This window comes from Hemicordylus capensis, chromosome 2 (genome assembly GCF_027244095.1).
Source record: "Hemicordylus capensis ecotype Gifberg chromosome 2, rHemCap1.1.pri, whole genome shotgun sequence".
Classification (NCBI taxonomy): Eukaryota; Metazoa; Chordata; class Lepidosauria; order Squamata; family Cordylidae; genus Hemicordylus; species Hemicordylus capensis.
In genome coordinates, this window is record NC_069658.1 from 598,678 (window position 1) to 626,045 (window position 27,368).

The 27,368-nt window shown below is 56.8% G+C and overlaps 1 protein-coding gene across 1 annotated transcript; it reads left to right on the forward strand.

The window, feature by feature from the left end:
* The first annotated feature begins 110 nt into the window (after positions 1-110).
* On the forward strand, positions 111-26,350 carry LOC128347837 (B-cell differentiation antigen CD72-like). Its single transcript, XM_053303011.1, has 9 exons — positions 111-337; positions 9,133-9,333; positions 9,419-9,505; positions 14,569-14,661; positions 14,931-15,245; positions 17,987-18,147; positions 22,961-23,052; positions 24,574-24,718; positions 25,566-26,350. The coding sequence occupies exons 2-8, from the start codon at positions 9,249-9,251 to the stop codon at positions 24,713-24,715; spliced, it is 975 nt and encodes a 324-aa protein (XP_053158986.1). The 5' UTR covers positions 111-337; positions 9,133-9,248; the 3' UTR covers positions 24,716-24,718; positions 25,566-26,350.
* The last annotated feature ends 1,018 nt before the right edge of the window (positions 26,351-27,368 follow it).

Below are 27,368 nucleotides of genomic sequence, written 5' to 3' on the forward strand. Positions count from 1 at the left end.
AGTCTCCGGAAGGGCGGAGAGGACTACGAGCCCCAGCATGCACCGCGCCCCCCAAGGCCTTCTGGGGCGACTCTGGACCGGGCGGACCCATAGAGGCAGGAAGGGCTAGAGCGGTCCAGGCAAAGGACGGCCCCAGGGTGCTCTCGTCGGGAGCTCCCGGGGAAACCGGGCGCCGGGGCCCAGCGCTGGCTTCGGGGTAGTACGCGGCACGCCTCGGAGAAGGGCGCCCCGCTCCGTCACTGATTTGTTTCTGCAGTTGCATCCCGCTCTTCTTCCTCCAAGGAGGAGCCCAGAGCGGCGTACATGGCAAACGGTGTCCGCATCACAACTCTGCGAGGTGGGTTAGGCGGAGAGAGACTTGAACTCGACCCTTGCCGGTCCTGGGCCGACGCTTTAAGCGCTACACCACGCTGGGAAGTTCGAAGTCCCTCGAGCCGCTCCCCGCCCCCCCCCCCCCCCCGGCTCAGACTTTAGTGCTCAGCGTGGGAGGGTGACTCTAGCGTTTCTCTAGCTCTATGTTTCTATTTCAGAGCCGGGGAGGGGGCGTGGCCTAAGAAGAGCCGCCACGCGACAGGGCCCGCCCTCTTGCCCATAGCCGACCCGCTCTGCCCAATCCGATCGTCGGAACTACGGGCCGACAGAGTGCTGATTTGCAAACGGAAGCCAGCCCCTCCCTTTTTGGCGGGGCGCATTTGTCTCCTCTCTCTCTGATTGATTGCTTTGAGGGGGCGGCGGCGGCGGCGGCGGGGGCGGCGGAATCCTGCCCACCCACCCGGGGAGATGATTCCCTCCCGGCCGCTGCGGAGGTCTCTGCCCCGGGTGGCGGGCCGTAGCAGCTCGTCCCAAGGAACCAGCGCCAGGAGTTGCTCCTAGCTCTCTCTCGCACGGGGCGGCCTGCAGGCTGGCTATTCGTCAGGTCGAGTTGCGCGGTAATCGAGCCGCTCTACCAGACGAATGGCCAGCCTGCAGGCCGCCCATGGGGGAAGGGAGAGAGCGAGGAGCCACTGCGGTGGGAGGGGGCGGAGGCGCTGCTGTTGCGGGGCTGGCCTGGAGGAGGGCAGGGCTGCAGGCAGAGGCGCCGGGCAGCGCCCCCCCCACCCCGTCCGGTGACCCTGCCGCAGCAGGCTTAGCCCGGCTAAGCCAACGCTGGGCGGCAGCGGCAGCAGCAGCACCAACCCCCCCCCCGCCCCCCAGTGGAGCCGCCCCTTGGCCGGGCTGCCTACAAGACAAGGGCTGCCAGCCAGCGGGGAGGGCGGCGGAAGCTGTGGCCGGGCAGCAGAGGCCCGGCTGTGGATGCTCCCTGCCCGGCGTCTCCCGGAGGAGGAGAGAGGAGGAGGAGCTGGCTGGCCGCCTTTCGCTGCCCCTGGCGCTGCTGTGCTGCTGCCCCTGACGGATGACGCCCAGGGGAGGGGGCGAGCTGCACCAGGCGGCCCCTTGCCTGCCTGGCAGGAGGCGCCCCCGCCAAGGACCTGCTGCTGCTTGGGGGCTGCAGCTTCAGCCCGCGGGGGAATCGACTGCTTCGGGCTTCTGTTCTCAGGAGCGCCCTCGGCCCCCCCACCCCCGTGAGACCGGGCAGCTGCCCCGATCCTGCTGTGGCGCCCCTACAGTGGGTATTTAGACATACGGGTAGGCGGCATATAGCTGTAATGACTAGTAGCCATGAACAGATTTAATGGCTAATCTCCCTTTGAAGCCATCTAAGCTAGTGACCATCAGCACATCTTGTGGCAGAGAATTCCGCAGATTAAGTATGCATTGTGTTAGAAATCTCCTGCCGCCTTTATTGAAGGTCCCTGGTTCTAGTGTTGTGAGAGGAGGACCAAACAACCTCTTTACTCATTTTCTCCATTCCATGCACGATCCTATACATCTCAAGTGCTTCTCCCCATTAGCTGCCTTCTTCTAAACTAAAAAGTCCCAAACGCTGTAGCCGTTTGTCCAGCCCTGGATTATTCTGGTTGGTCTTTTCTGCCCCCTTTTCAGTCTACAGTATCCTTTAGATGCAGCAACCAGACCTGTACACAGGATTCCAAATGTGGGCTCGCCATAGATTTGTATAAGAGCATAATCCTATTACAATACTAATGGTTTTATTTTCAGTCAGTATCCTGATGATCCCTGGCACAGAATCTGCCCTTTTCACACCTGCTGCACACTGGGGCACTGTTTGCTTTATGCTCTCCAGCATGGCCCCAAGATCCCTTTCCTAGTCCCTTTTGGGCAGAATTTGAGGACCTCTCAGTGGGGTTCAGTACCATCAACCATGGTATCCTTCTGGACCGCCTCTCAGGCTTGGGGACTAGAGGCACTGCTTTGGAGTGGCTTCAGTCCTTTCTTGGGGGCAAGGGTCCAGAACGTGGTGCTGGGGAACCACTGCCTGGCTCCTTGGCCATTGGCCTGTGGGGTCCTGCAGGCCAATGGCTTTTGCCCCCCATGCTGTTCAACAGCGACATGAAACCGCTGGGAGAGGTCTTCCTGGGACTTGGGCGGAGTAGTCAGCAATATGCAGATGGCACTCAGCGCTCTCTCTCCTTGTCACCTGATCCTAGGGAGGCAGTGGGTGTCCTGAATGCAGGGGGGGTGGGGGCTGTAAGCAGTGATGGACTTCCAGAAGGCTTTTGATAAAGTTCCCCACCAAAGGCTCTTGAGTAAACTTAGCAATCATGGGTTAAGGGGACAGGTTCACGTGTGGCTGGGTAACTGGTTGAAGGACAGGAAACAGTAGGAATAAATGGACAGTTTGCACAATGGAAGGAGGTAGGAAGTGGGGTCCTCCAGAGATCGGTACTGGGACCAGTGCTCCTTAACTTGTTCATAAACAATCTAGAAGTTGGGGTGACCAGCGGTGGCCAAATTTGCAGACGACACTAAGCTATTTTAGGTAGTGAAGTCCACAAACTCTCCAAACCGAGGGAGTGGGTGACAAAAATGGAGAGGGTGGACGGAGAGAAATGTTCCTCCCTCTCTCACAACACTAGAACCAGGGGTCACCCCATGAAACTGAAGGTTGGGAAATTGAGGACCGACAAGTGGAAGTACTTTTTCACACAGCGCAAAATTAATCTATGGAATTCTTTGCCATGGGATCGATGGCTTTAAGAGGGGCTTAGACAGATTCATGGTGGACAGGTCTATCCATGGCTACTAGTCTGGTGGCTGTGGGCCACCTCCAGCCTCCGAGGCAAGAAGAGTCCTCTGAATCCTAGGGGCAGGGGGGCCACAGCAGGAAGAGAGAGGACATGCCCTCCCCTCCTGCCTGTGGGCTCCCCAGAGGCGGCATCTGGTGGGCCACTGTGTGAACCAGGACGCTGGACTGGATGGGCCTCCTTGGGCCTGATCCAGCAGGGCTGCTCTTATGATGGGGTGGGTGTGGGCTAACAAACAACTGAGATTGAATTTGGGCATGACGGAGGTGCTGTTGATCAATCAGTAGGAGAGCCAATTGGGATGAGGTGATTCTACTGGTTCTGGATGGGGTTGCACTCCCCTTGAAAGGGTGCTGCTTGGGGGCTCTGCTTTTGGAAGCGCAGGTGGAGGTGGTGGCCAGGGGTACCTTTGCACAGCTTTGGCTAGTGCGCCAGCTGCATCCCTTTCTCGAGAAGGCAGATTCCCACGCCTTAGTCGCGTCAGCTGGATTACTGTAACGCGCTTCATGTGGGGCTGCCCCCGAAGAATATTCAGAAGCTGCAGCTAGTGAAAAATGTGGCAGCTAGGAGGTTATCTGGTGCTGCCCGCTGGGATCATATTCCACCCATTCTGAAAGAGCTACATTGGCTGCCAGCTTGTTTCCAGGTCAATTCAAGGTGCTGGTTTTGACCTTTAAAACCCTTAATGGTTTGGGCCCTGGATGCCTGAGGGACCGCCTGCTCCCAAGGGTTGCTGCCTGCCCGGTGTGATCATTGCGGGGAGGGCCCTGCTCCGTGGGCTGACAATGAGGGAGGCTCACCTGTTGTGTATGCGGGGCAGGGCCTTCTCAGTCATGGCCCCCAGACTTTGGAATGCTCTCCTGGTGGGCATCTGCTGCCCAGTCTCCATCACAGTTTTTAGAAAGCAAGTGAAATCTTGGCTTTTCGCCCAGGCTTTTTAAATGCGTGTTTGCTGCTGCTTTGTATCCTATGGTTATATTGTACATATTTTTTAAACTTTTAATTTGATTTGTATTTTTATATTCCATTTTAATTCTTGTTGTGTAGTTTTTATATTTTAACTGTTTTGTAAACTGCCTTGAGATTATTTTAATGAAAGGCAGTATAAAAATTTAGCAATACATAAAAATAAACCGAGTATACACTCAGTGCAAGGAGCTCCTGGCCTGCAGGGAAACAGTGTGTTCTCTTGGAGAAGTGGAGAGAACCAGAGAGGCATCTGGCTGGCTGGGATGTGACCTCCAGGCTGGGACTGGCCCACAGGGCATATTCCCGACGCGCCCCACCCGTGGGGCACCCCTGCGCCCTGCCTCACCCGGCAGCAGTGAACACTCCCACCCTTCAGCACCCCTCATTCTGCTCAACACCCGGCGCCCTCCCCACAGACATTCCCCCGCCCTCTCCGTGCCCCGAGTCCGGCCCTGCTGCCGTCACAGAGAATGAGGGTCCCGGGGGAGAAGGGAGTCCTTCGGAGGAAGAGGGCCCCGATGCCGCTCCTTGGGTGACAAGCCCATGCCCTGGTCTGCCAAGGAGACGCCTGGGGTGGGGAGCCAGGCTGGTCGGAGCGCTTACCCGTGGCAGGGGCCGGGGTGGGTGGGTGGGTGATCGTCCTGCTCTCTTGGTGGTGCAGGATTCTTCTTCCTTGTTGTAAACACTTGAAAAGTCAAAACGCAAAAGCTGAAAACGTCGCCTTCTCCTGCGAAATTGCCAGGGCCTCTGCATGGCGTCCTGCCCTCCTGACAGTACATGGCGAAAGCCACTGAGGCAGACAGGACAGGCGAAACGCGTCGGACCTGCTGGAGAAGACCTGAAGGGGACTCCAGAGTGCTTGGCAACCCAGCACTGGACTGACTGCCTTCTAAGAGGACTTTAGCCCGCTTGTGAGCACCACTTTGGGACACCTTTCTAGTAGTTTATTGGTATATGTATGAGGATGTTGAATATTTTATTTTCATACAATGATCTTAATTGTGTTGTGAGCTGTTCTGTGTAGAACTTTTAATTCTTCTCATTACAATGCCCATTCTTATTCATATCCATAGCTCGGGGAGAGAGAGACTACAGCCTACCGGCCAGATGGCCACCCTCCAGGCCGTGTGGCTTCCGGGCAGGGCAGGGAGAGAGAGAGGAGCCCCCCCCTCATTGAACTGCTGCTGGGAAGCAGAGGCAGCTGCGCCTCCTTTGGTGCCCCCAGTGGCTCATTAGGATGAAGCGCTACTGCACACGGTCTAGGAAGCCCTGGGGAGGCCATGGTGTGCCTCCTCTCCCCCAGAAATGCTGCTGGGAACTTGAGGCCAGATTAAGGTTCCTAGCTCGGATGCTGAAGTCAGTCTCAAAAAATGCTGCCTGTTCCACACACAAGGACAGCGAGAGACACTGAGCCGATATGCGACTCCGGTGCCTCCTCCATGATCTCCAGCCCATCGTGGTCAAGGACCCTTCTCTCCAACAGGCCTCAGGTAGCAGCTCTGTCCTGGCCTGCGGAGAGCCCCCCAGGGCCCCAAAAGGCAGCTTTCCAGCAGCACACCAGGACCAGACCCTGCCACAATCTCCAATGCCAACTTTGTCTGCATTTCATAAGAACAGCCCTGCTGGATCAGGCCCAAGGAGGCCCATCTAGTCCAGCATCCTGTTTCCCACAGTGGCCCACCAGATGCCTCTGAGAAGCCTACAGGCAGGAGTTGAAAAGGGCCTGCCCTCCCTCCTGCTGTTGCTCCCCTGCAACTGGGACTCAGAGGCATCCTGCCTTGGAGGCTGGAGGTGGCCTGTAGCCCTCCGACTAGAAGCCATTAACAGACCTCCATGAAGTCATCCAAACCCCTCTTAAAGCCATCCAGGCTGTTGGCTGTCACCACATCTTGGGGCAGAGAATTCCACAAGTGGATCCCTTCAAGTATCACCATTACAGGACCCAGTGACATCCGCTGCACTAGTCTGAGGGACTTGCCTGCTGACCCTCCAGTGTGGCCAGTGCAGTCAGTTGCCAAATGAGACAAACACCCCTCAAAAGAAGGGATGGTGGACACCCCTCTGGCATCAGAAACAGCAACACTCCAGTCTTCCCCGGCATGCTGGAAGTGGCCGTTCTTCAGCACAGGCATGTCAGAGACTCCAGGTGAGGCAGCAGGAAGCAGACTGTCTAGCAGTTTGCCTTTCTATCCTGCTCTCCCCCAAGGAGGTCAGGGTGGCGTGTGTGGTTCTCTTTCTCTTCACAACAACCCTGCAAGGTAGATCAGGCTAAGAAATAAGTGACTGGCCTGAAGTCACTCAGTGGGTTTTTCAGTTGCTGCTGCTGCTGCTGCGGTTGCGAAAACAACCTTGCTTCTCTTGTGTACTTTTGCGCTTGGAGATGAGGCCTCTGGCCTTTGACCCTCAGGGATCCCTTTCCCTCTCTTTATGCCGGCATTGACGCCTGCCTGCCTGCCTGCTGCGGAGGACACTTCATGCACCCGTCCATGCAGACGGCACTGACTGTGCGGCAGTGAGTGTGTCCGTCTTTAGGGTGCCACCGGCTGCTGCTTCTGCTGCTTCCCACACAACTCCCTGCTTGGAGGTGGCTTCCGCCCCAGGCAGTCGCCAAGGGACGAGGAGCCAGCTGCACCGGAGGCAGAGCAGGAAGCCGCTTCTCCAGGGCCAGAGGCTCTGCAAGCAGCCCGGTGGTTCTCTGGTGCTTCATGATGGGCTCTGGGGGGAGTCCTCCTTGGGCTGCAGCTGCCCCCCCCCGCAGCGCTCCTCCCAGGGGGCAGCCTTGGCTGTCCTACCTGGCTCTCCTTGGCCCCCCCCCCAGCGTGGGCTACTGGCCCAGTCCGGGGGGACCTTCCTGGAGCCAGCCTGTTCGGACTGCCGCTCGGTGCTCTTCCCGTGAGAAGAAGGGGGCTCCCTTGCTGGAGACGGTCCCTCCTGTTCGAATGGCCTTGCCACAAGGAACATGACAAGCCATTTGAGGGCTTCTCCCCACGGAGTGTGGGAGACGGAGCAGCCAAGGGAGGCCCTTGCACTGGCCCGGCCCGGCCCCCCCTGCTGTGTCTGCACCTCTGCCAGGGGGTGGGGGCTCAAGGCGGGGCCAGGCAGGGAGGGCGGGAGCCGAGGCCTCCTCTTGGCGAAACGGAGGGGCAGGTGGGGGGCCTGGGGAAGAGGGCTGGGCCTGGCCGCCGCCGGTGGGCGTGTGGGCGCCGTAGGGACCGGCCTGGCTGGTGACTCGGAAGCAGCAGCTCCTGTCGAGTTTCTCCCACCTGCACCAGGTTGCCCGAGATGAGATGGCGCACGTGCAGGTGGGACACGGGGTCGCTGGCCAGGCTTCCCAGGAGCCGCTGCATGCTCTGGAGCAGGCTGGCCACGCTGGGCCCTGCAAGGAGAGGCAGGAACAAGGGGAGCCCCCCCTGCTGGGCCTGGCACTCCCAGATCAGCCCTCTGGAGCTCTCCGGGCACGCCAGGCCTCACCAACGGCGGAAGGTGCTGGCCTTGGCATGAGATGTGGCGAGATCCAAGAGCCACGGAGAGCAGCCCCCGCCCCCCTGCAAGTGGCCTAGGGGCTGGCTCTGGAAGAGGCTCCTCCGCAGCTGGTGGCGCCCCCCCCACCAGAGCGCCCTTCCAGAGGCCTTGCGCCCCCCATGCCAGTCAAGCAGAAGGCGAGGGCCAGCCCAGAGTGGCTGCTGGGTGCACCCCCTGCCCTCCCCTCCCCTCCCCTCCGTCCAACCAGCCAGGTGGAACACATGCAGCTGTCTCTCAGGGCCTGGCTGTAGACTGTGGGTTGGGTGGGCACGTAAAGACAGAGTTGGGAAAAGAGGAAGCTGCCTTCTTCTGAGTCAGACCATTGCTCTATCTAGCTCAGCATTGTCTACCCAGACTGGCAGCGGCTTCTCCGACCTTGCAGTCAGGAGTCTCTCCCAGCCCCGCCTTGGAGACATTGCCAGGGAGGGAATCCCGGAACCTTCTGCGTGCAAGACGGCAGCTGCTCTCTCTTCCCCATCACCTGAGGGCAACATCTTGCAGTGCTCCCCACATGTAGTCTCCCATTCATTTGCAAACCAGGGTGGGCCCTGCTTATCAAAGGGGACAATTCATTTATTTATTTGATTTCTGTGCCGCCCTTCCAAAAATGGCTCTGGGAAGTTTACACAGAGAAATAAAAAATAAATAGATGGCTCCCTGTCCCCAAAGGGCTCACAAACTAAAAAGAAACATCAGAGAGACACCAGCAACGGTCCCTGGAGGGGTGCTGTGCTGGGGTTGGATGGGGCCAGTTGCTCCCCCCCTGCTCAATCAAGAGAACCACCCCATTCAAAGGCGCCTCTTGGCCCAGCTAGCAGCGCTCCGTGCTTGCTGTCACGGGACCAGCTCTCCTTAGAGGGTGCCGGGCGAAAGTCAGAAGCCTGCCGGTGTGTGTGGCAGTCAGTCGGTTTCCGGCACAGGCTCGTCATTGCTCGGTGTCCATCCAGTGGTATCCCCAAAGTGCAGCTGCCCTGAAAGTGGACCCGGCTGTAAGCAGGTCTTCATCCCACGGCTCCCCAAAGCAAAGCTGCTGTGTGGAGAGGCGAGGGGCGGAAACCTGCCCAAGTCACGAGTCTCTTGGCGGGCGGGGGGATTCCTGGTGACAGGCCCCCTCTCTGCTCCTAGGGGGAAGCGCCCTTGGCTACTGAAGCAGGAAGACACACACACACACCCCTCGCTAGGCAGAGCCATGCAGGCTCTTGGCTTCCCTGGAGCTTGGCCCCGGAGGGAGCCTTCGCCCCCCAAAGAAGCCGGCTGGGGCAGACAAGCTTGCTCCAGCTACAACTCAGGCAGGGGCGAAGAGTGAAAAAGAGGAAGCCCCCCCCCGCCCCCGTTCAGTGCTCTGGTGCAGAGAGTGGGCCATGCATGCGTTTCTGTCCCTGGGGAGGCGATGCCAGGGAGGGGGAGAGCGGAAACTTTCACTTTGGGGGGTCAGGTGATGAGGCAAATGCTGCAGAAAACCCCCATCAGCTCCACTTCTGCTTTCTGTCTCCAGTTATGCAGCTGCCTCTTTTCTGTAGCAGTTCCCAGTGAGAGGGGTGCTTCCTTTTGACACCCCAAGGCACTCTGGGCTTCCGCACAGGCACGGCAGCAGGTCCTGCCACCCGCAAGATGTCCCATGGCATCACCTACGCTGACCTGCGGTTTGCGAAGGCCCCCCTGGAGGAGAGCCAGCCCCCTCTGGCCCACCCAGAAGGTATGGAGCCAGCTGGCCCAGACCCCCCGCCTGGCCTCCCCTCCACCTCCCTGCTTGTGCCTCACCCCCCCATCTCCTCTTGCAGAGGACCTCACCTATGAGAACATCCAGCTGCCCAGGCCCCAGGAGGAGGAGGAGGGCCCCCCCAGGAGCGCAGGGGGTGCTGCAAAAGGTGAGTGCTTGCTTGCCAGGCCTTGGCTCATCTGGGGGGGCTCAGGCCATGGCCCCTTTCGTGGGAGGAGGAGAGCTGCTCTGGTGGGAGCCAGCAGGACTGGTCCCCTTTGCTAAGCAGGGTCTGCCCTGGTTGCATTTGAACGGGAGACTGCATGTGGGAGCACTGGGAGATATTCCCCTGCGGGGATGGGGCTGCCCTGGGAAGAGCACCTGCCGGCTTGCATGCGGGAGGTTCCGAGTTCCCTCCCTGGCGGCATCTCCAGACGGGGCCGAGAGAGACTCCTGCCTGCTGCAGCCTTGGAGAAGCCGCTGCCAGTCTGGGTAGACAATCCTTCCTGAGCGAGGTGGACCCAGGGTCTGGCCCGGCAGGTGGCAGCTTCCTCTGTCCCCTTTCCCCTTCCCCTGCTTGGGCCGTGGCCATAGAGCCATTCCTCCTCCGTCCTCCTCCCGCCCCCCGGCTGTTTGCAAGGCTGAGAGCCAGGGAGTCGGGGCGGCAGGAGGGCGAGGAAGCTCCCTGCCAGCTGCGCCCCCTTCCCTGCCCTGGGAGGATGTGGAGGAGAGAGGAGGAGGAGGGCACGGCCAAGGGCCAGCAGAAAAACCAGGCGGGGGGGGGTCTCCTCTTGCATTAGCCGTTGCGTGGGGCCACCGCAGGGGCCGCCCCTCTGCCGCCCACGGTAGCTGCCTGCCTGCACTTCCTCAGGGAGGGGCCCCTGATTAGGACCCCGTAGAAAGCCTCCCGCTGTGTGCAGAGCTCTACTGTGCCTTCACCCTAAGAGGCGTGGAACCTTCCTTTTTGACAGCACACAGCGGTCACTCAGTCAGAAGTCCAGGGGCGGATCTAAAATTGAGCAATAAGCATGCTACATGCCGGGAAGGAATTCCCAACGTCAATCCTAATTTCCCCATAGGGATCAATGGGAAACTCAGAACTATTAATGACTCCCAAACTGGCTGGCCAGAAGGCTCTGAAATGTCACGTGCTTATAGCACTGAATGTGCAGAAATAGATTTGGGTGTCATCAGCGTGCTAATGGTGCCCTGCATCAGATCTTCTGATGATTTCCCCCAGAGGTTTCATGTAGATCTTAAAAGACACTGGAGAGAAAACGGAGCCTTAGGGGACTCCATATGAAAGCTCTCGCTTGGAAGAACAGCAGTTTCCAAGTGACACCGTCTGAAATCTGACTGAGAGGTACGAATGGAGCCACTGTAAAAGAGTGCCTCCCACTCCCAACTAACCCTCGCAGGCGATCCAGAAGAATACCATGGCATCGAAAGCTGCCGAGAGATCCAGAGGGACCGAGAGAGTCACACTCCCCTTGTCAATTCCCAATGGGAGATCATCCATTAGGCTGACCAAAGCAGTCTCCGCCCCATAGGCTGACCAAAATCCAGGTTGAAATGGGTCTGGATCATCCGTTTCCTCCCAGACTGCCTGGAGCAGAGCGGCCCCCACCCTCTCAGTCCCCTTGCCCCCATCCACGGGAGGTTGCAGACGGGCCTAGAACGGCCTCACTCGATCCAGCGCAGGCCTCTTGGAAAGGAGACGAGGAGGCATCGCGCCCCCCCTGCAGAGGAGCCCGCATGATCTCGACCAAGCCCCCTCCAACGGCCGGATAATAGAAGCCAGGCTGGACAGAGGGCGGGTTGTGTCACTCCAGGCAGAATGCAGAATGCCCATGGCCGTCACCCCAGGCAGGCCGCTCACCATGTGGGTTGGTGTCGGGGGCAATTACTCATATAGCAGAGTATTTCAGGAGCTCACTCACTCACTCCCAGGACAGCAGAAGTTGACAGGGTCTCAGGGGCAACAGCTTGTCAATGATAAGCATGGAGGGTCATGTCCGGTGAAACTGATCTACTTTATTCAGAAGTCCATGATGAGAGAAAAAGACTTCTATCTAACAGCTGGCTACATGGTGCTCTGAGAGCACTGAGAGCACTAGAAGCATTTGAGGCGGGGAGGAAGAGGAGGAGGAGTCGGAGTCGTCACTCTTAGGAAGTTCTGAGTGACTCATAGAGGCAGAGATACACAGGAAAGAGAAGGAGACCCTAACTCTCTGTCTCTACCCCCAATGCCCCCCTAGTGGTCTGTCGGGCTACTGGTGCAAAAGGTCGATGCCATTGGGAGCTGGATCGCCAGCGGTTGGCATGCCCCTCACAGACCCATCTTGCCAAGTTCCTAATGATTGAATCACCCACTTCTAGGACTCCCTACCCAAATTCAAATCTCCATTTGACCATGAAACTCACTGGGGGACTCTGGGCCAGTCACTTATCTCTTAGCCTAACCTACCTCACAGGGCTGTTGCGAGGATAAACCATGCACACTGCCAGGAAATTTAGGACCAGCAAACGGAAGTACTTTTTCACACAACACATAATCAACTTGTGGAATTCTCTGCCACAAGATGTGGTGACAGCCAACAACCTGGATGCTTTGTTGGCTGTGAGCCCTGGTGGGGCTGTGAGCCCACTATGAGCCCCTGGTGGCGCAGTGGTAAAACTGCCGCCCTGTAACCAGAAGGTTACAAGTTCGATCCTGACCAGGGGCTCAAGGTTGACTCAGCCTTCCATCCTTCCGAGGTCGGTAAAATGAGTACCCAGAATGTTGGGGGGCAATATGCTAAATCATTGTAAACCGCTTAGAGAGCTTCCAGCTATAGAGCGGTATATAAATGTAAGTGCTATTGCTATTGCTATGGCTTGGTTTGGATAACTTCATGGAGGAGAGGTCTTTCCACGGCAACTAGTCAGAGGGCTATAGGCCACCTCCAGCCTCCAAGGCAGGATGCCTCTGAGTACCAGCTGCAGGGGAGCAACAGCAGGAGGGAGGGCATGCCCCCAACTCCTGCCTGTGGCTTCCAGCGGCATCAGGTGGGCCACTGTGCGAAACAGGATATGATGGACTAGATGGGCCTCCTTGGGCCTGATCCAGCAGGGCTGTTCTCATGTTCTTGGTTTCCCCACTCTCCTTGTCTCCGGCTTCCTCTGATTGGTGGACAGAGGCACTTACGCCCCTCCCTCTTTGTACCTGCTTGTCACATTTTTACCTCCCTCCTTCCTTATTCTACCAGCTGTGGTGGTGCAGTGGAGAAGCAGCTTGCCTAGGGAGCAAGAGGCTGTGAGTTCAAATCCTGTCATCTCATATTGTGTAGGAGGAAGGCTCTGTGGTCGCCAGGAGTTGATACCGATTCGATGACACAGTCTTTTCCTCTAGAAAGCTCAGGGACACCAGCTTTTCTAACCAAGGTCGTAACTTCCTGAGTAAACCTTTACAAGTTTTGGGACCTTAAATGTCCGTCTCAGGTAACTCTTAATGGACTTGCTTCTTCTCACACACGTGCTGCTCGGATTGGGGTCACTGGAATCCCATCTCTGCAACAGGAACTGGGGTCCAACAGGCATCCATGCGGCACTCAAGGTCATGTGCGGGAGAGCTCCCACCCACCCCGCTGCGGGAGGAGCCCTGCCTTCCTGACAGGGCTTGTTGTCTGCAGCAGGCGTGGAGTGCGTGGAAAGCGAAGGCTTTATTCCGGAGTTGGCTCCTGCTTGGCTGGGGGGGGGGGGGGCTTATGTCCCTGGAAGCCTCTTTGCCTTGCTGTATACCTTGCAGGCCAACCAGAAACTAGTCACTCTTTGTTGCTTTCATTTCAAAACATGGTCATCCTCCCACAACCTTTCACAAATATTCACACTGGGCAACTGTGAACTTTGGTGAACAGGAATCTGGGAGACGATTCCAGATCCCCCCCAGACATGGACCATGGAATGGCGGGGCCAGGGGGAGGGGTGCATACTGACTCAAAAGCCCATCAGAACAGCCCTGCAGGATCAGGCCCAAGGAGGCCCATCTAGTCCATCATATCCTGTTTCACATAGTGGCCCACCAGATGCCGCTGGAAGCCACAGGCAGGAGTTGAGGGCATGCCCTCTCTCCTGCTGTTACTCCCCTGCAACTGGTACTCAGAGGTACCTTTGGTACTTTTGAGGCTGGAGGTGACCTACAGCCCTCCGACTAGTAGCCATTGATAGACCTCTCCTCCATGAAGTTATCCAAACCCCTCTTAAAGCCATCCAGGTTGTTGGCTGTCACCACATCTTGTGGCAGAGAATTCCACAAGTGGATGATGTGTTGTGTGAAAAAGTACTTCCGTTTGTTGGTCCTAGATTTCCCGGCAATCAGTTTCATGGGATGACACCTGGTTCTAGTGTTATGGGAAAGGGAGAAGAATTTCCCTCTCCACTTTCTCCACACCATGCATGGCTTTATAGACCTCTATCATGTCTCCCTGCAGTCGTCTTTTTTCTAAACTAAAAAGCCCCAAGTGTTGTAGCCTAGCCTCATAAGGAAGGTGCTCTAGGCCCCTGATCATCTTGGCTGCCCTCTTCTGCATCTTTTCTAGTTCTACAATCTGCTTCTTAAGATACGGTGACCAGAACTGTACGCAGTACTCCAGATGTGGCTGCACCATTGATTTGTATAAGGGCATTATAATATTAGCCGTTTTATTTCCAGTCCCCTTCCTAATGATCCCTAGCATGGAATTGGCCTTTTTCACAGCAGCCACACATTGAGTTGACACTTCCAACAAGCTGTCCACCATGACCCCAAGATCCCTCTCCTGGTCAGTCACCGACAGCTCATCCCTGTGAAGAAGGAGCCTTCCATTTCTGGAGAGATTTGGCCCCCTTCCCCAGTGCACGAATGCCCTACCGTGCAGGGGGGCTTCCCAGCTTTGGGTCCTCCAAGGTCGCAGCTCCCCGATTACCAACATCACCCCCAGCCAAAATGACCCCAGACCTCCCCTCTCTCCCCCACAGTGTACACACATGGGCACAAGTCAACACACCAGGCTGTGAAAGGCAGCGTGGGGGTGGGGCGGGGTGGCTTCAATGCCTCCTATATCCCTTCCCAATCCCAGCCCCGCCATTTGGGGTGCTTTACTCCATCCAGAAACATTCATTTCCCATCTAGAATGAGGGTGCTTTTGGCAAGGGGGGGGGGGCAACCATCCCATCAGCCCTTTCCCAACTAACCGCGGTGTGTTTCTTTCCCAGCGTCGCACCGGCGAGCCGGGTACGCGGCCCTGGCGGCAGTCTTGGGCGCCTGCCTCTTTCTCCTGGCCACCAGCATAGGCTTCGGGGTCCGATGTGAGTAGCAGAGGCCCACCCCGGGTGGGGGGGGAGTGGCCCCTCTTGCTGCTGGGCCTGCCACCTCCCCTGGCTCAGGGAGGGGTCAGGGAGCAGGACGCGGAGGGGCTTGAATGCCAGGCTGTGGCCCCTCACCCGGAAGACCTGGCCCCCTCGGCCTCCCTGGGCCATCTCGCCTGCCCCTCCCCGCAGTCCGAAGCGGGTCTGATGGCCCTGAGTCCCAGCTGGGAGAGCCTTGGCCTCATCCTGCTCCTGCCTGTGCCCGACAGACTGGCAGGTCTCCCGTCAGCTCCAGCAGGCATCCCGGGCCCATGAAAGGGAGCGCAAGGCCCAGGCCCAGAGAATCGGGGCCCAGGAGGGGGGCCTGGAGCGATCCCAGCAGCTGCTGCGGGAGGCCGAGATGAGACTCAGCTCCACCAGGGCGGCCCTTTGGGAGAGCTGGGAGGCCGGGAACCGGACCCGGAGGCGGCTGGAAGAACAACTGGAGGCAGTGGCTCAGGTGCAGCAGCAGAGGCAGGAGACGGGACGGAGGCTGAACGAGACGGAGGCCAAGTGGCAACAGGCCACATCTTGCCAGCAGAGAGGTACGTCCGGTGGGGCTGTGCTGCTGCTGGGAGAGCTCCCCTCACTCCGCATTGGCTTCCTGCCTCTCGCTTTGGTGTGAATGGACCCAACTGGCTCCACACTTTGGGGCACTCGGCAGCAGTCACTACCTCCGGCGGTGAAATGTGGACAAATCTTGCCCTCTCCTCCCACAGCTCTTCCTCCAGGTTCTTTAAAGTTGCACAGACCCAGGGCAGGAAGAGCATCCAGCCCACCTGCACCTCCAGAGACATGGTGGTGGTGTGTCAGCAAACATCAAGGGGGATGGTGGGGGTCAGGGTGGGGCGGAGCAGGACATGCTTCTCCCCCCCCCCACACACACACTACAGTGCTGGGGACACAATGCGGTTTGGCCGCTGCCATCCAGCCCAGCTGGATGGCAGGCCAGAAGGCCAGCCCAGGCCAGCAGGCCAGCAGGCCAGCCCAGCTGGATGGCAGGCGGTCACTCCCTCCCCCCCGCCAGTTTTGCCAACACACCCGTTTCTTGCGGGGGGGGGGCCCTGCATGGGGCATAGAGCCTGGCTGGATGCTCCCCCTGCCCAGCCATCGGCCATGAGGACCAGCCCACCTTCTCTCCCGTTTTATGGAAACATGGCAGGTTGTGGGTGCCACGTCCAGCTCTGGCGGCTGCCAAGGGGATTTTTATTCGCGTGCGGCTTTGGATGTATCGACCCCGCCTCACTTCCTTCGGTGGGGGGGGGGGCAGGGGAGAAGTGTCTTTGATTGGAAGGAGGCCTTTAATGAGGTGCACCTTGAGAATGACAGGCAGATTACAGGATCAGTTGGAGGTCTAGGGCTGGGGATGTCCAGTTTTGAATGTGGCTGGAGCTCTGTTCACACATTATGTTCAACCCGCTGACCTGGCACAGAGCATCTGCACCCCTCGTTCATCCTGTCCCCTGATGGCCAGCTGGCCCGGGGTGGCCGCTCTCCTTCCCCGCCTGCCAGCCCAGCAGCAGGCGCTCTCCTTCCCCACGGGAAGGAGCCGTGTGCTCTCCTCCTCCGCCCACTGGCCCAGTGGTGGGCACTCTCCCTCCCTCCCTCCCTCCCCACTGGCCGGCCTGGCGGCGGGCGCTTTCCTTCCCGCCCGCCCAGCGGCAGCCACCATTTTCTCTCTCCGCACCCATCGCTAGTCTGGCAGCTGCTCACGAACTCTTGCGAGAGCTGCCATGCATGGGATTAGCGACGGGTACGCCTAGGAGAAATCAAGAGATAGATGGACATACAGACCTCTTTCCCTCGAACCCTTTTCATCAAGACCGCTTCCCCCTGTCCTTTTCTTGTTTACTTCTCTGTCTCCTCTTCAGCCTTCTCAGTGTTAATTGTCTTTGGGTACCTTTCATCCATCGACTGACTACACACACACACACACACACACGCATACACTGCATACACTCTGCATGCTGGCTCTGGCAAAATTTGGCCTATAGGGGAAGGAACACACCAAACACATCTCGGTTGCCTAGAAGGTATCCTGCGCAGCATTGACGACAGCTCAGATGGCACCAGACGCAGGAGCAGTGCCAGGACCCACATCTGGCTCACGGGGAGCTGCCTACACCACGTCATCTAGCGGAGTCCTGGCTCTTCAGGGTCCCAGACCGAGCAGGTCTTTCCCAGCCTCCCTCCGCTCACATGCCAGGATTTCTGAAATGACTTCTGCTTTGACTTTGACTCTGACTTGCTGCATCTGCATTGGGCAAACTACCCTGCTCAGACCACAGTTTGCCTGCAAGCCAGGATGACCGATATGACCTTGTGATATGCAAGGCAGAAGAGCTCCCCCAACGGCCGACCCGGACTCAACCTCCTTGGCCCAGGCTAGGAGTTCCTTTTGCCTTCCAGCTTTGGCCTTCTTCCCTCCCTCCCTCCCTCCCGCCCAGAGCTTGGCACTGTGGCCTTCCTTCCTTCCAGAGCTCCCCTGCCGCTTTTCTTAGTACAACTTATTTATTTATGAACCGGTCACTAAAAAAGCCAAGGCAGTCTGGGGCTGCCGGAACAGAAACATCACGGCTGGATCCCAAGAAGTCACCCTGCCCCTCTCTTCTGCTCAGACTTCACTGGGAATTCTGGGCCCAGTTGTGGGGCCCCACATGTTAAGAGGGACGCTGATAAATGGGTCCAGAGGAGGGCATTGGTGAGGCGCCTGGAAATCAAGTCCTAGATGGAGCTCTTGAAGGAGCTGCTGGCTATGTTTAGCCCAAGAAGAGAAGACAGGGCGGGGGCGGGGGCGGGGGCGGGGGGATATGACGGCTGCCTTCCTAAGATCTCCTCTCACAGCCTCCACAAGTGTGGCTTTCACAAGGCAGTGGCAGCAGTAGCAGCAGCGTTACACACCCTCAGGCCATTCGCTGGTCCTTCCGTGGTTCACATTCCTCGCCAGACTCCAAAAGGCATAGGAAAGAAAGGGTTGTTTGTTTGTTTTTTAAAGTGCCTCTTTCCCTAGGAAGACGCAGGGGTTTGGGGCGGCAGTCGTTGTCCCGTCACGTGTGGAACCCTGTGAAGAAGCCCGGCCTGGCCCTTGCACGGACCCCCTTTTGCCGGCATTTCCTGCCTCTCCGGACTCTCGTAGGGGCTCCACTCCCCCATTGACGGAGACTGGAATCGGATCCTCCAGCTCCTGGGGTGGGACTCACCCTGAGCCAGGCGGAGGCAGATGGCAGCATCCAGGGAGGGACTGACCCCCTCCTCTCTCTTGCCCCTGTCTTGTCTCCTCCTCCAGGCTGCTGCCCCTGTGGATGGAAGCTCTTCAGGTGGAAATGCCTGTGGATCTCGCAAGAAAAGGAGACTTGGGCCAACAGCCGTTGGGCCTGTCATGAGAAATCTGCTCAGCTGCTTATTGTAAAAAAGCCTTGGGATGCTGTTGGAGGAAAGGATGCAGAGGTAATGGCAGCTGTAGGGGGCAGGGGGCTGGGGGATTCTGCAGGCAAGCCCTGTGAGCCAGAAGGAGACACCTGGAGCTGGCATGGTCTCCAGTTCCACCAGCCCAGGAACTTTTACACACATGGCTGTTAGTTTGAATCTCCCCTGGAATGGAGGGTGCGAGTCCACATATCAGCTGGATTTACCCCAAAGTCACTGCAGGCTATCAGGGACCAGTTCAGACACAACTCTGTTTCCCCCTGAATTATGGCTGCACATTCTGGTTTAGCCTGAATTATGTCCAGTGTAAAAAAATCCTCTATTTTCAGGAGCTTTTTTTGTGGGAGGAACCAGAGGCTTATGGTTAACCCCGATGCTTATCTGTGATGTGTGGAGGGGCCATGGCCAATAATTCGGCTTTTTTCCAAACTTGCACTTTCATGTTTTGTTTTGTTTTTTAAAAAGTTTGCTGGGTAGATTTCCAGAATGCCAAGTGTCAGCATGAAGGGGAGTTTGACAGCTGTGTCTGGTATGGTCTGCTCTCTGAGTGATTTGCAATTTCGAGTGCTGGGTTAGGGTTAGGGCCGGGGGGGCAGGGATGTGGCCGCTTGGTGAAAGTCTGTAGAGGGAGTCCAGAAGGGGAGGGGGAGGTAGAAATTCCCAAGTTAAAAAGGAATGCAAAATGTGGGTCTTCCTATAAGGTTTCCTCTTATTGAAGCTTGGTCACCATAGGAACATAGGCTTTACATATGCAGATGTTGTTGGAGGATGCCTGGGTGCTTAACAATGGAGACTACAGGTTCGATGTCCCCTGAGCCCTTTGTGTCTGAGCTGATTCTATGAGGCCGCATTTTTCTTCATCACAGAGAGAAAGCAATGATTTCTACTTTAAACTTCCATGGCCTCTTAAATGGTCTGGGGTGGGGTGGGAGGCCATGAGGTGATGAAGGCAGTCACACAGGCAAGTTCATTATAAAAATCAGCAAAGATCTGGGTCAGATTCAGGAGGTTCGGGTTAAGCGTTCTGTTGTTTTGACTAGTCAGTCTTGCGGAACACCGGCTGGCTGTCAAACTAAAAAAAACACACACACAAGTTGTTCTAGTAAGAACTAATCAGCCTACTTTCCTTTCACTGTCTCTACATCTGGACTAAATTTGGTGTAAATCAAGGTCCACAAGTTAGATTTCTTGCACCTTGAATGTTCATGCATCCGCCATCTTGGATCGGGGTGGATGACATCATTACAAACTACACCACTGAGGTGTCCCTGTGTGTCACTCACTACAACTGTACCTAATTTGGTTCTAATCGCTTAGACCACGGTTTCTCAACGTGTGGGTCCCCAGATGTGATTGGACTTCAGCTCCCATAATCCCCAGCCCCAGTGGCCTTTGGTAGGAATTATGGGAGTTGAAGTCCAATTACATCTGGGGACCCACACGTTGAGAATCCCTGGCTTAGACAGTCCTCAAGTTAGTGCACTTGTGCCTTAAATGTTCACATGTCCACTATTTTGGATTGGGGTGGATAACATCATCACAAACTACGCCATTGAGGTGTCCCTATGTGTCTCTACAGCTGCAGCAAATTGGGTTCAAATAGGTGAAGCAGTTCACAAGTTGACCCACTTCCGCTTCAAAGGTTTACATGTCCGCCATCTTGAATCGGTGTGGATGACATCATCACAAACTATGCTATTGAGGTGTCCCTGTGTGTCACTCACTGCAACTGTACCCAATTTGGCTCAAATGGGTTAGACAGTCCACAAATTAGCTGGCTTGCACCTCAGACATTCACGCGACAACCATCTTGGACTGGGGTGGATGACATCAACACAAACTACACCATTGATGTCTCCTTATGTGTCCCTATAGCTGTACCAAATTCGGTTCAAATTGGTTAAGCGGTTCACAAGTTAGCTCACTTGCGCCTCAAAAGGTTATGTGTCCACCATCTTGAATTGGGGTGGACATCATCACAAACTACGCCAATGAGGTGTTCCTATGTGTCCCTACAGCTGCAGCAATTTTGGCTCAAATCAGTTAAGCGGTTCACGTTAGCTTACTTGCGCCTCAAAAGTTTACGCGTCTGCCATCTTCTATCGTTGTGGATGACATCATCACAGACTATCAGACTATGCCGTTGAGGTGTCCCTGTGTTTCACTCACTGCAACTGAAACTAATTTGGTTTAAATTGGTTAGGCAGTCAACAAATTAGCCCGCTTGTGCCTCAGATGTTCATGCGGCCACCATTTTGAATTGGAGTGGATGACATCATCGCACACCACGCTATTTGGGCATTCTTATGTGTCTCTACAGCTCTAGCAAATTTGGTTCAAATCGGTTAGGTGGTTCACAAGTTAGCCCACCTGCGCCTCAAAAGTTTACGTGTCCTCCATCTTGGATCAGAGTGGATGACACTATCACAAACTATGCCGTTGAGGTGTCCCAATGTGTCCCTACAACAGTACCCAATTTGGTTCAAATTGGTCCAGGCGTTGCAAAGTTGATGGGGGAGGGGGACACGGACATACACACACACACACACACACACACACACAGAGAAAGCCGGGTGATCTCATAAGCCTCCTGGAAAGTAGGCTAAAAAGTAATAATGAAGGGAGGCATCTCATGACTCCTCCTCTGGAATGTGATTGGTGGAAGAAAAAACCCGGAGCAAGCTGTGGGAACGCACACAGAGAAAGATCAGCAGGGAATACAGAGAGGAGCTGAGGAAATGCGAACGGTCCATTTAATGCTGTGAATTAAACAGCTCCGAATCTGCTGCGAAGCAGATTCACTCTTGCAATAACCATGTCTAACCATGAAGCCATGTCTGGATAACTGAATAACTCCGATAACCATGAAGCCATGTCTGGATAACTGAATAACTCCGATAACCATGAAGCCATGTCTGGATAACTCCCAGGACAAGCCACTTGACTTTAGAGTGCTGAGAGGGCTGTTGAGGGCTCTGGAAAAGGTTGTGGGAGCTGGTCATGCCTTGCCTGGAGAAGGAAAGCCTACGGGAGGAATGATCATGGTCTGCAAGCATCTGAGGGGCATTCACACAGAAGAAGGAGCAGCAGACCTGTAGGCATAAGTTACAGAAGGGCACAACTGCAAAGGTTTATATATCACTTATCAAGGAAAGTTCTCGTCGCAGAAAAAATAACACAGAAAAATAAGCCGGGTAGATTTCAGTTGACCGTACAGAGAAACTTCTTAGCTTGACAATGGAACAAAGTGCTTCGGAGAGAGGCGGGGTCTCCCTTGCTCGCTGCTGGACCTCTTCAGGCAGAGGCTTGACAGGCATCTCCAGGGGGGATGAGCTAGCTCTGGATTCCCTGCATCAAGCGGGGGCTGGACAGGATGGCCTAGAGGACCCCTTCCCATTCTAGGCTGAGCTCTTCTCCCTCAAGTGCTAGTTTTCTGTACGAGGGAGTTTTTCTGTGCTGGAACATCCAACCTGCCCTTGCCTGAAGCAGAAAAGAACAGAGGAGGAAGAAAAAGCACAAGTCCGTGAGGATGCCAGTTTGTGAAACTATGCTAAGATGTTGAGATGAAAAAGAAAGGAACAGCAGGGAAAGTCAAATGACAGTAAGGGACAGTCGGCATATAGGTGTTTGTGTACCAATGCCAGAAGCCTCTGAGCCAAGATGGGTGAGCTGGAGTGCTTGCATGGTTGCTAACAAAAACGTAGGAACTTGGAACCTTCTGCTCTTCCCAGAGCGGTGGCTCCATCCCCTGAGGCGAATCTCTTGCAGCGCTCACACTTCTAGTCTCCCTTTCACATGCAACCAGGGCGCAGACCCTGCTAAGCTAAGGGGACCAGTCCTGCTTGCTCCCACCAGACCAGCTCTCCGCTCTGAAACTTGCAGTACTGCCCACATACGGTCTAGCCGTGAGGCACAAACCTGAATGTGTCTAAGTCAGCAAGAATATTTTCAGAGTCCATCCAATCCACTAATCACTCACACAAGTGCCTAGCATACATCTTACTCACTATACTTAGGAGACTAATAGGTTGGTAATTTTCAAGATAATTTTATTTCACCCTTTTTATAGATTGGAACTATTGTTACCACTCCCCAGTCCTTTGGAACGCCCAACAAACTTCTCCACCCAGAAACCAAGCAGCCTCTGCTAAACTTCCAGCCATCAGAAATACTGTTCAATTCCTAGAAAACCCCTCTGCCATCTGGTCATAAGTCCTTAACTCACACGACTCTCATCAACCAGAAAGGCTGTTCACACGACCATTAATGGGGTGAGACAAGTGCCCTACCCCACTTTGGGAGCTTTGCATGCTCCCAATTTCAGTCTTCTTTTTGCAAAAACCCAGTGGGGAGGAGGGGCAGTGATTGTCTGTGAGAGAGGAGCTGGGGAGGGCGGCTGCATCCTACCCAGCTCTGGTACCCAAGATCTTAACAAGGGAGGAGGACAGGCTGTCCTACTGTGGTGGGTTGTGCTTTTAAGATCTGGGTTGTTTTAGGACCTTTCTTATGCCTTATTCTGGATAGACCACCTACCCAGCCCCCCCCCCAATCTCATTTCCACCCCTGTGCCTTGTTTTTTGCTCACACGACTGAAAATGGGGAGTGCTCACAGCTCCTACAGCTGGATAGGTCATTGGTCCTACCCCATTAACAGTCATGTGAACAACCCTACTGGATCCCACCCTGAGTAAGTACAGATCCATTGGGAGGGAGTTGTCTTACCCCCCACCCCGTGGTAAGGGCAGGCATAGTTTGAACATTCCAGCAGGCGATCCATATGGCAAACCTCCCAAACTGATGCTTATCCAGTTCCGTATTTTCTTTTTGATCCTAGATCCTAGAGCCATCAAATGGATACTGGATTGGACTGTATAAAATAAGTTCTTCAAGGAAGTGGGTTTGGGTTGATGGCTCAGGCTATGAAGGGTAAGTGGAAAAGTGGAGAAGAGAAGAATCAGATTTACGGGTGGAGCGCAGAGGGATGATGGCCCCAGCTCCTCCTCTCACCAGCAGCCACCACGAGAGTCCACAGTCTTGTCCTGCAGTCCTTTTGGTGTTCGAGGTTTCTGCCTCCTTGTGCTGACCCAGACCCTGATCAGGCCCTCTAGCCCAGGACCGTCTCGACTACTCTGACTAGCAATGGCGCTCCAAGCGTGGGAGAAACCAACCAACTGCTGGTTTCCCCTTTGGTAGAAGAAATAAGCTCCCCGCCCCCAGTCTGGCCACCTGAGTGGCTTGACCTGCAAGTGCTAAGGATGGAGCCTGAGCGGCCAAGCATGCTCGCTTGGGGACTCGCAAATTCTGCCTTGGTGAGTCCCAAGGCAGAATCGGTGCAGATCCGGATCCCACCTTGCATCCACATTGGGCTGCATCTCTGGGCACTAGCATCAGCTCAGCCCATCCACACACCCCACCTCAGTCTTCAACTTCTAGAGAAGGAGAGCACACTGGGAGCTGCTGACCCAGTGGCAGCAGTGGGGCGTGGGGGGGGGGAGGCCTTTCTCTCTCCTCCCCCTCCCAGCTTCTGCCATGCACTGGGAAGGGTCCTTCTCCCAGCAGTCCTGACATCACGGAAGTCAACTGGGATCATCTCTGGGCTGGCAGAAAATAGAAGCGTGGCCCTTCCTTCCCTGCCCGTCCCTCGGCTGTCGGCTTTGCCAGGCCATTGCAACAATTTGCCAGTTCTTTCACCAGCTCTGCCTCAGGCCTAGTCATGGGGGGGGGCGGGGCGGGGGGGCTTGATTTGTAGTGAAGCAGCCGCCAGGCAGGAACCCCTCCTTTTCCGCGGCGGCAGCCCCTTGGCCCAGCTACATCCCCCCACCCCATGGTTCCAGGGGTGCATGCGAGTGTCTGTATGCAAGGCAAGGGTGAGACCGAGATGCATCGCAGAGAAAAGTGGCTTGAGGGAGGGGACTGAAGGGGGGAATCAGCGGGGCAGGGTTAAGCGTACACACACACACAAACGCACACCCCACGGCCACCATAGACCCAGCCCACCCCACGTCAGACAGACAGAGGGTGCCCGTCTCTTCCGGCTGGTTTTTCCTGGCCTGCTGCTCAATCGCTTCCCCACCCACCTGCCCCCACCCCCAAGGTGCCCTGACTTTGCCCCTCCTTGCCTTTTGAAAAGGCAGAGCCTGCTCTGTCCTTTGCCTTTTAAGAAGGTGGGGTGGGGTGGGGCCGGAACCTGTGTGAGGCTTGGCCGGGGGTGGGGGGGCAGCGGAGGGGGTTGGGGCGGGTGTCTCTGCCAGGCCACCACGGGAGGTTGGGGTCTCTCCCAGCCCCACAGGCCAGCTGGCCCCCTGCAGATACGACCAGCTCTGGAAATCTGAGTCCTCCCAAATGTGGGCGTTGTACATTCTATGGTGGTGTCGGTGGGGAGTGGCTGAGTGGTGACTTTTGAACTTTTGGATTCCTTCATCAGTTCTTCTTTTTTGAATCTTCCAGGACGCTTTCCTCTAGCTATCACTCTACCTACGGTGCACTGATTAATGGGCGTCTGTCAGGACAAGCTAGCAGAGAATCCTATCACTACATTTGTGAGAAGCCAGCCGAGGACCCTGGGCCGCCAGACCCCTTTCCTTGTTGACAGGTATGGCATGTTGATGCCCTTCTCTGGTGTGCTGACGGTCCCTCGGCTAGAGCGGGTGTGAAGGGCCAAGGGGCTGCTGGAGGGGCTTCTGGGAGCCCCACTGGGAGCCCCCCCCACTGCGTGGCCTTCCAGCCACGCAGACCCCCCCCCCACAGCAGGCGACATTGTGCCCCCTCTTGGAGGGCAAGCAGGGGCAGCAGCCTCCACCTGCCGCCTGCAGCTGTGGCCTCCACCGCCCACGGAAGGCCCGCCACACACCCGCCCTCGTCGTTGTTCTCCTCCGGAGCTCATTTCAGTGCTGAGGAGAGAGGTGGAATCGGAGGGAGGGATAGGGGCCCTCCCGGTGCTGAGATCCGTCAGGCCAGGAGGGGCCTCTCGGTCCACTCTCGGTGCTGGATTCACAGCTGCTCGAAGGAACGGGCCCAGTCAGCCCCCACCCAAGGCTCCAGGGCAGGCTGGAGGGAGGTACAGAGTGGAGCCCCATGGGGTGGGGGGTGGCTGGGTTCTGGGGCCTGCTGCACTCTTCAGCATTTGCGCCCCTGACTTGCAGGAGGGAATAGAGGGGCTGCTGCCGATCAGACCTGCAGATGCCAGGAAGCCGGAGGGAGGGCTGGCAGGGCGTCCCGTCTGGGACTCAATCCCGGCTGCTGCCTGTCTGTGGAATCGGCAGTGAGAGCTGGAAGGGCTGTGCCTGCCCTCCAGCCACGGACACGCAGCCTGCCTCCCACCGGGGCTCCACAGTGTTGGTCTGCAGCTTGGCAAGGCAATCATCTCTGTGGGGAAGGCAGGCAGGCAGGAGGGCAGGCCGGTCTCCCTCCACAAACTCACCCTTGGATTTGTCTTGCAGCTTCAATCCCTTTTGGCCTCTGTGGCTGGCCCCTTCGTCCCCAGCGGGCATGGTCCTTGCTGCCACGTGGCCCCTCCACAGCGACCCCCTGGCTTCTTGGGACACCAGCCTCCCCCTCTCGCCTCCCTCCCAGCTGGCCACTCGCCTTCTTGCCTCCGGAGCCGCAAGACCCCTGCCGGAACTTCCAGCAGGACCAGGTACCTGGGCCGGGCCGCAGGAGGGATAAGCCCCGAGGAGGCTCCAGCCTGGGTTCCAAAAGCAGCTCAGGGCGGGAGCTTCGGCGCCAGCAGAGGAGGGTAGTTCCAGCCGTCAGGCAGTGGCTTCCGGGTCTTCCTCCTCCTCCTCCTCCTCCGGGTCCAAGCCCAGGCAAATCCTGTCCTGCCGCCTGGCTAGCAAGTGCCAGGAACGCCTCCGCCTCCTCCTAGTGTATGCCAAGACCCCGAAGCCTCCTGGGGGGAAGAGGAGGACCTGGATCCTTCAGGGGCCCCATGGCGGAGGGCACCGTGGAACCGGAAGGACAGCTGGAGCTCACCCCTCTCGTGGCACTCCAGCTGAGGGGGAGTCAGTGATCTCCACGGCCGAATGGCCCCACCACCCCCATCCCTAGGAGCCCAAGAGCAGACCTATCGGGCCAGCTTCTGAAGCCTGTGATTGTGAACTGCCCAGGGACCTTTTGGTATGGGGCAGGAGAGAAATGTAAGGAATAGATCAATAATAAGAGGTCCTTTGGCTGCCCAAGGCCTCCCTTCCTTGTGGGGTGGGCGGGAGGAGGCACAGAAGCATGCAGGGGATGTCTTTGGCGGGAGGGGGGGAGCCAAGCCTTTCTTAGAAGGGCAAAGCGCCATCTGCAGGGGAGGGCGGGGGGGGGAGCCCTCTTGGAGCTGCTGCAGGAGCAGAGCCCACCTTCTCTCTGCCCCTCTCCTCCTTGCTGGCATCGCCAGAATCTTCATCCCCACTGCAGGCACCGCCACAGGCACGCCCGTCTTGGGCAGCGGGTCGTGCTGTGACGCCACCCTCAGCTGCTGGGGGTGTGTGTGCGTGTGCCCGTCCCAGTGGAACTGGTGAAATGCAGCCTGACTTGTCTGAGGCCAAGGAGGGGAGCTGAGCTGTGTGCTACGTGGAGCGAGGAGGATGGATGCCACTGGGCCGTATTACTGGGGTACCAATGGCGGTGCCGCTGAAAGGGACGCACACTCTTCTGGCTAATCATGAGCAGCAGACCTGATGGAGTCTGCCATCGCCGAGACCAGTGGTGGCTGGCGCTCTGCCACAGGATGGTGGCTCTTGTCCAGACCCCGCACGGCCTGCACCCCCACCCCACCCCACCCCCGGTTCCTGATGCTTTCTCTCTTCCCACTACCTGAGATCAGGTGTGTGTGTGTGGGGGGTGACTGGGGAGGTGGCTCTGTCCCCTCTGCCACCCTGCCTGGGGAGTGCCCTCCCCAGGGAGGCTTGCCTGTCACTGAGCCATTTGTCTCTGGGACATCTGCCCCAAAGGTGCTTTTTCTTTGTCCAGGCCATTCAAACTCTGACAGAAGAGGCTCTGGTGGTCCCCTGTGGTTTCTTTCTGCCCCCTGGCTTGGATTATCTTGCTGTTTATGGGCTGTTATGTGCACTGTGCTAGTCAACGACCATAATAAAGATTATTATTATGATGTTATGTGCACTGCTTATATCTTTTAGAAATTGTTTTTACAACCCATGACCTACAAGCAGCAAGAATGAAGGGGAAGGTCGACATTTTTGGCATGGAGCTCCAGTTTCCACCCCTGCGTTCTCTTCTCCTTAGGATGGCTGCTCTCT

What these genes read in the sequence shown, in the direction of transcription:
- LOC128347837 (XM_053303011.1), top strand. Translation starts at nt 9,249, where the DNA reads ATGTCCCATGGCATCACCTACGCTGACCTGCGGTTTGCGAAGGCCCCC. An exon ending in CATAGGCTTCGGGGTCCGAT is followed by an intron (nt 14,662 to 14,930) that starts GTGAGTAGCAGA and finishes TGTGCCCGACAG; the next exon opens with ACTGGCAGGTCTCCCGTCAG. An exon ending in GATGGCTCAGGCTATGAAGG is followed by an intron (nt 23,053 to 24,573) that starts GTAAGTGGAAAA and finishes TGAATCTTCCAG; the next exon opens with GACGCTTTCCTCTAGCTATC.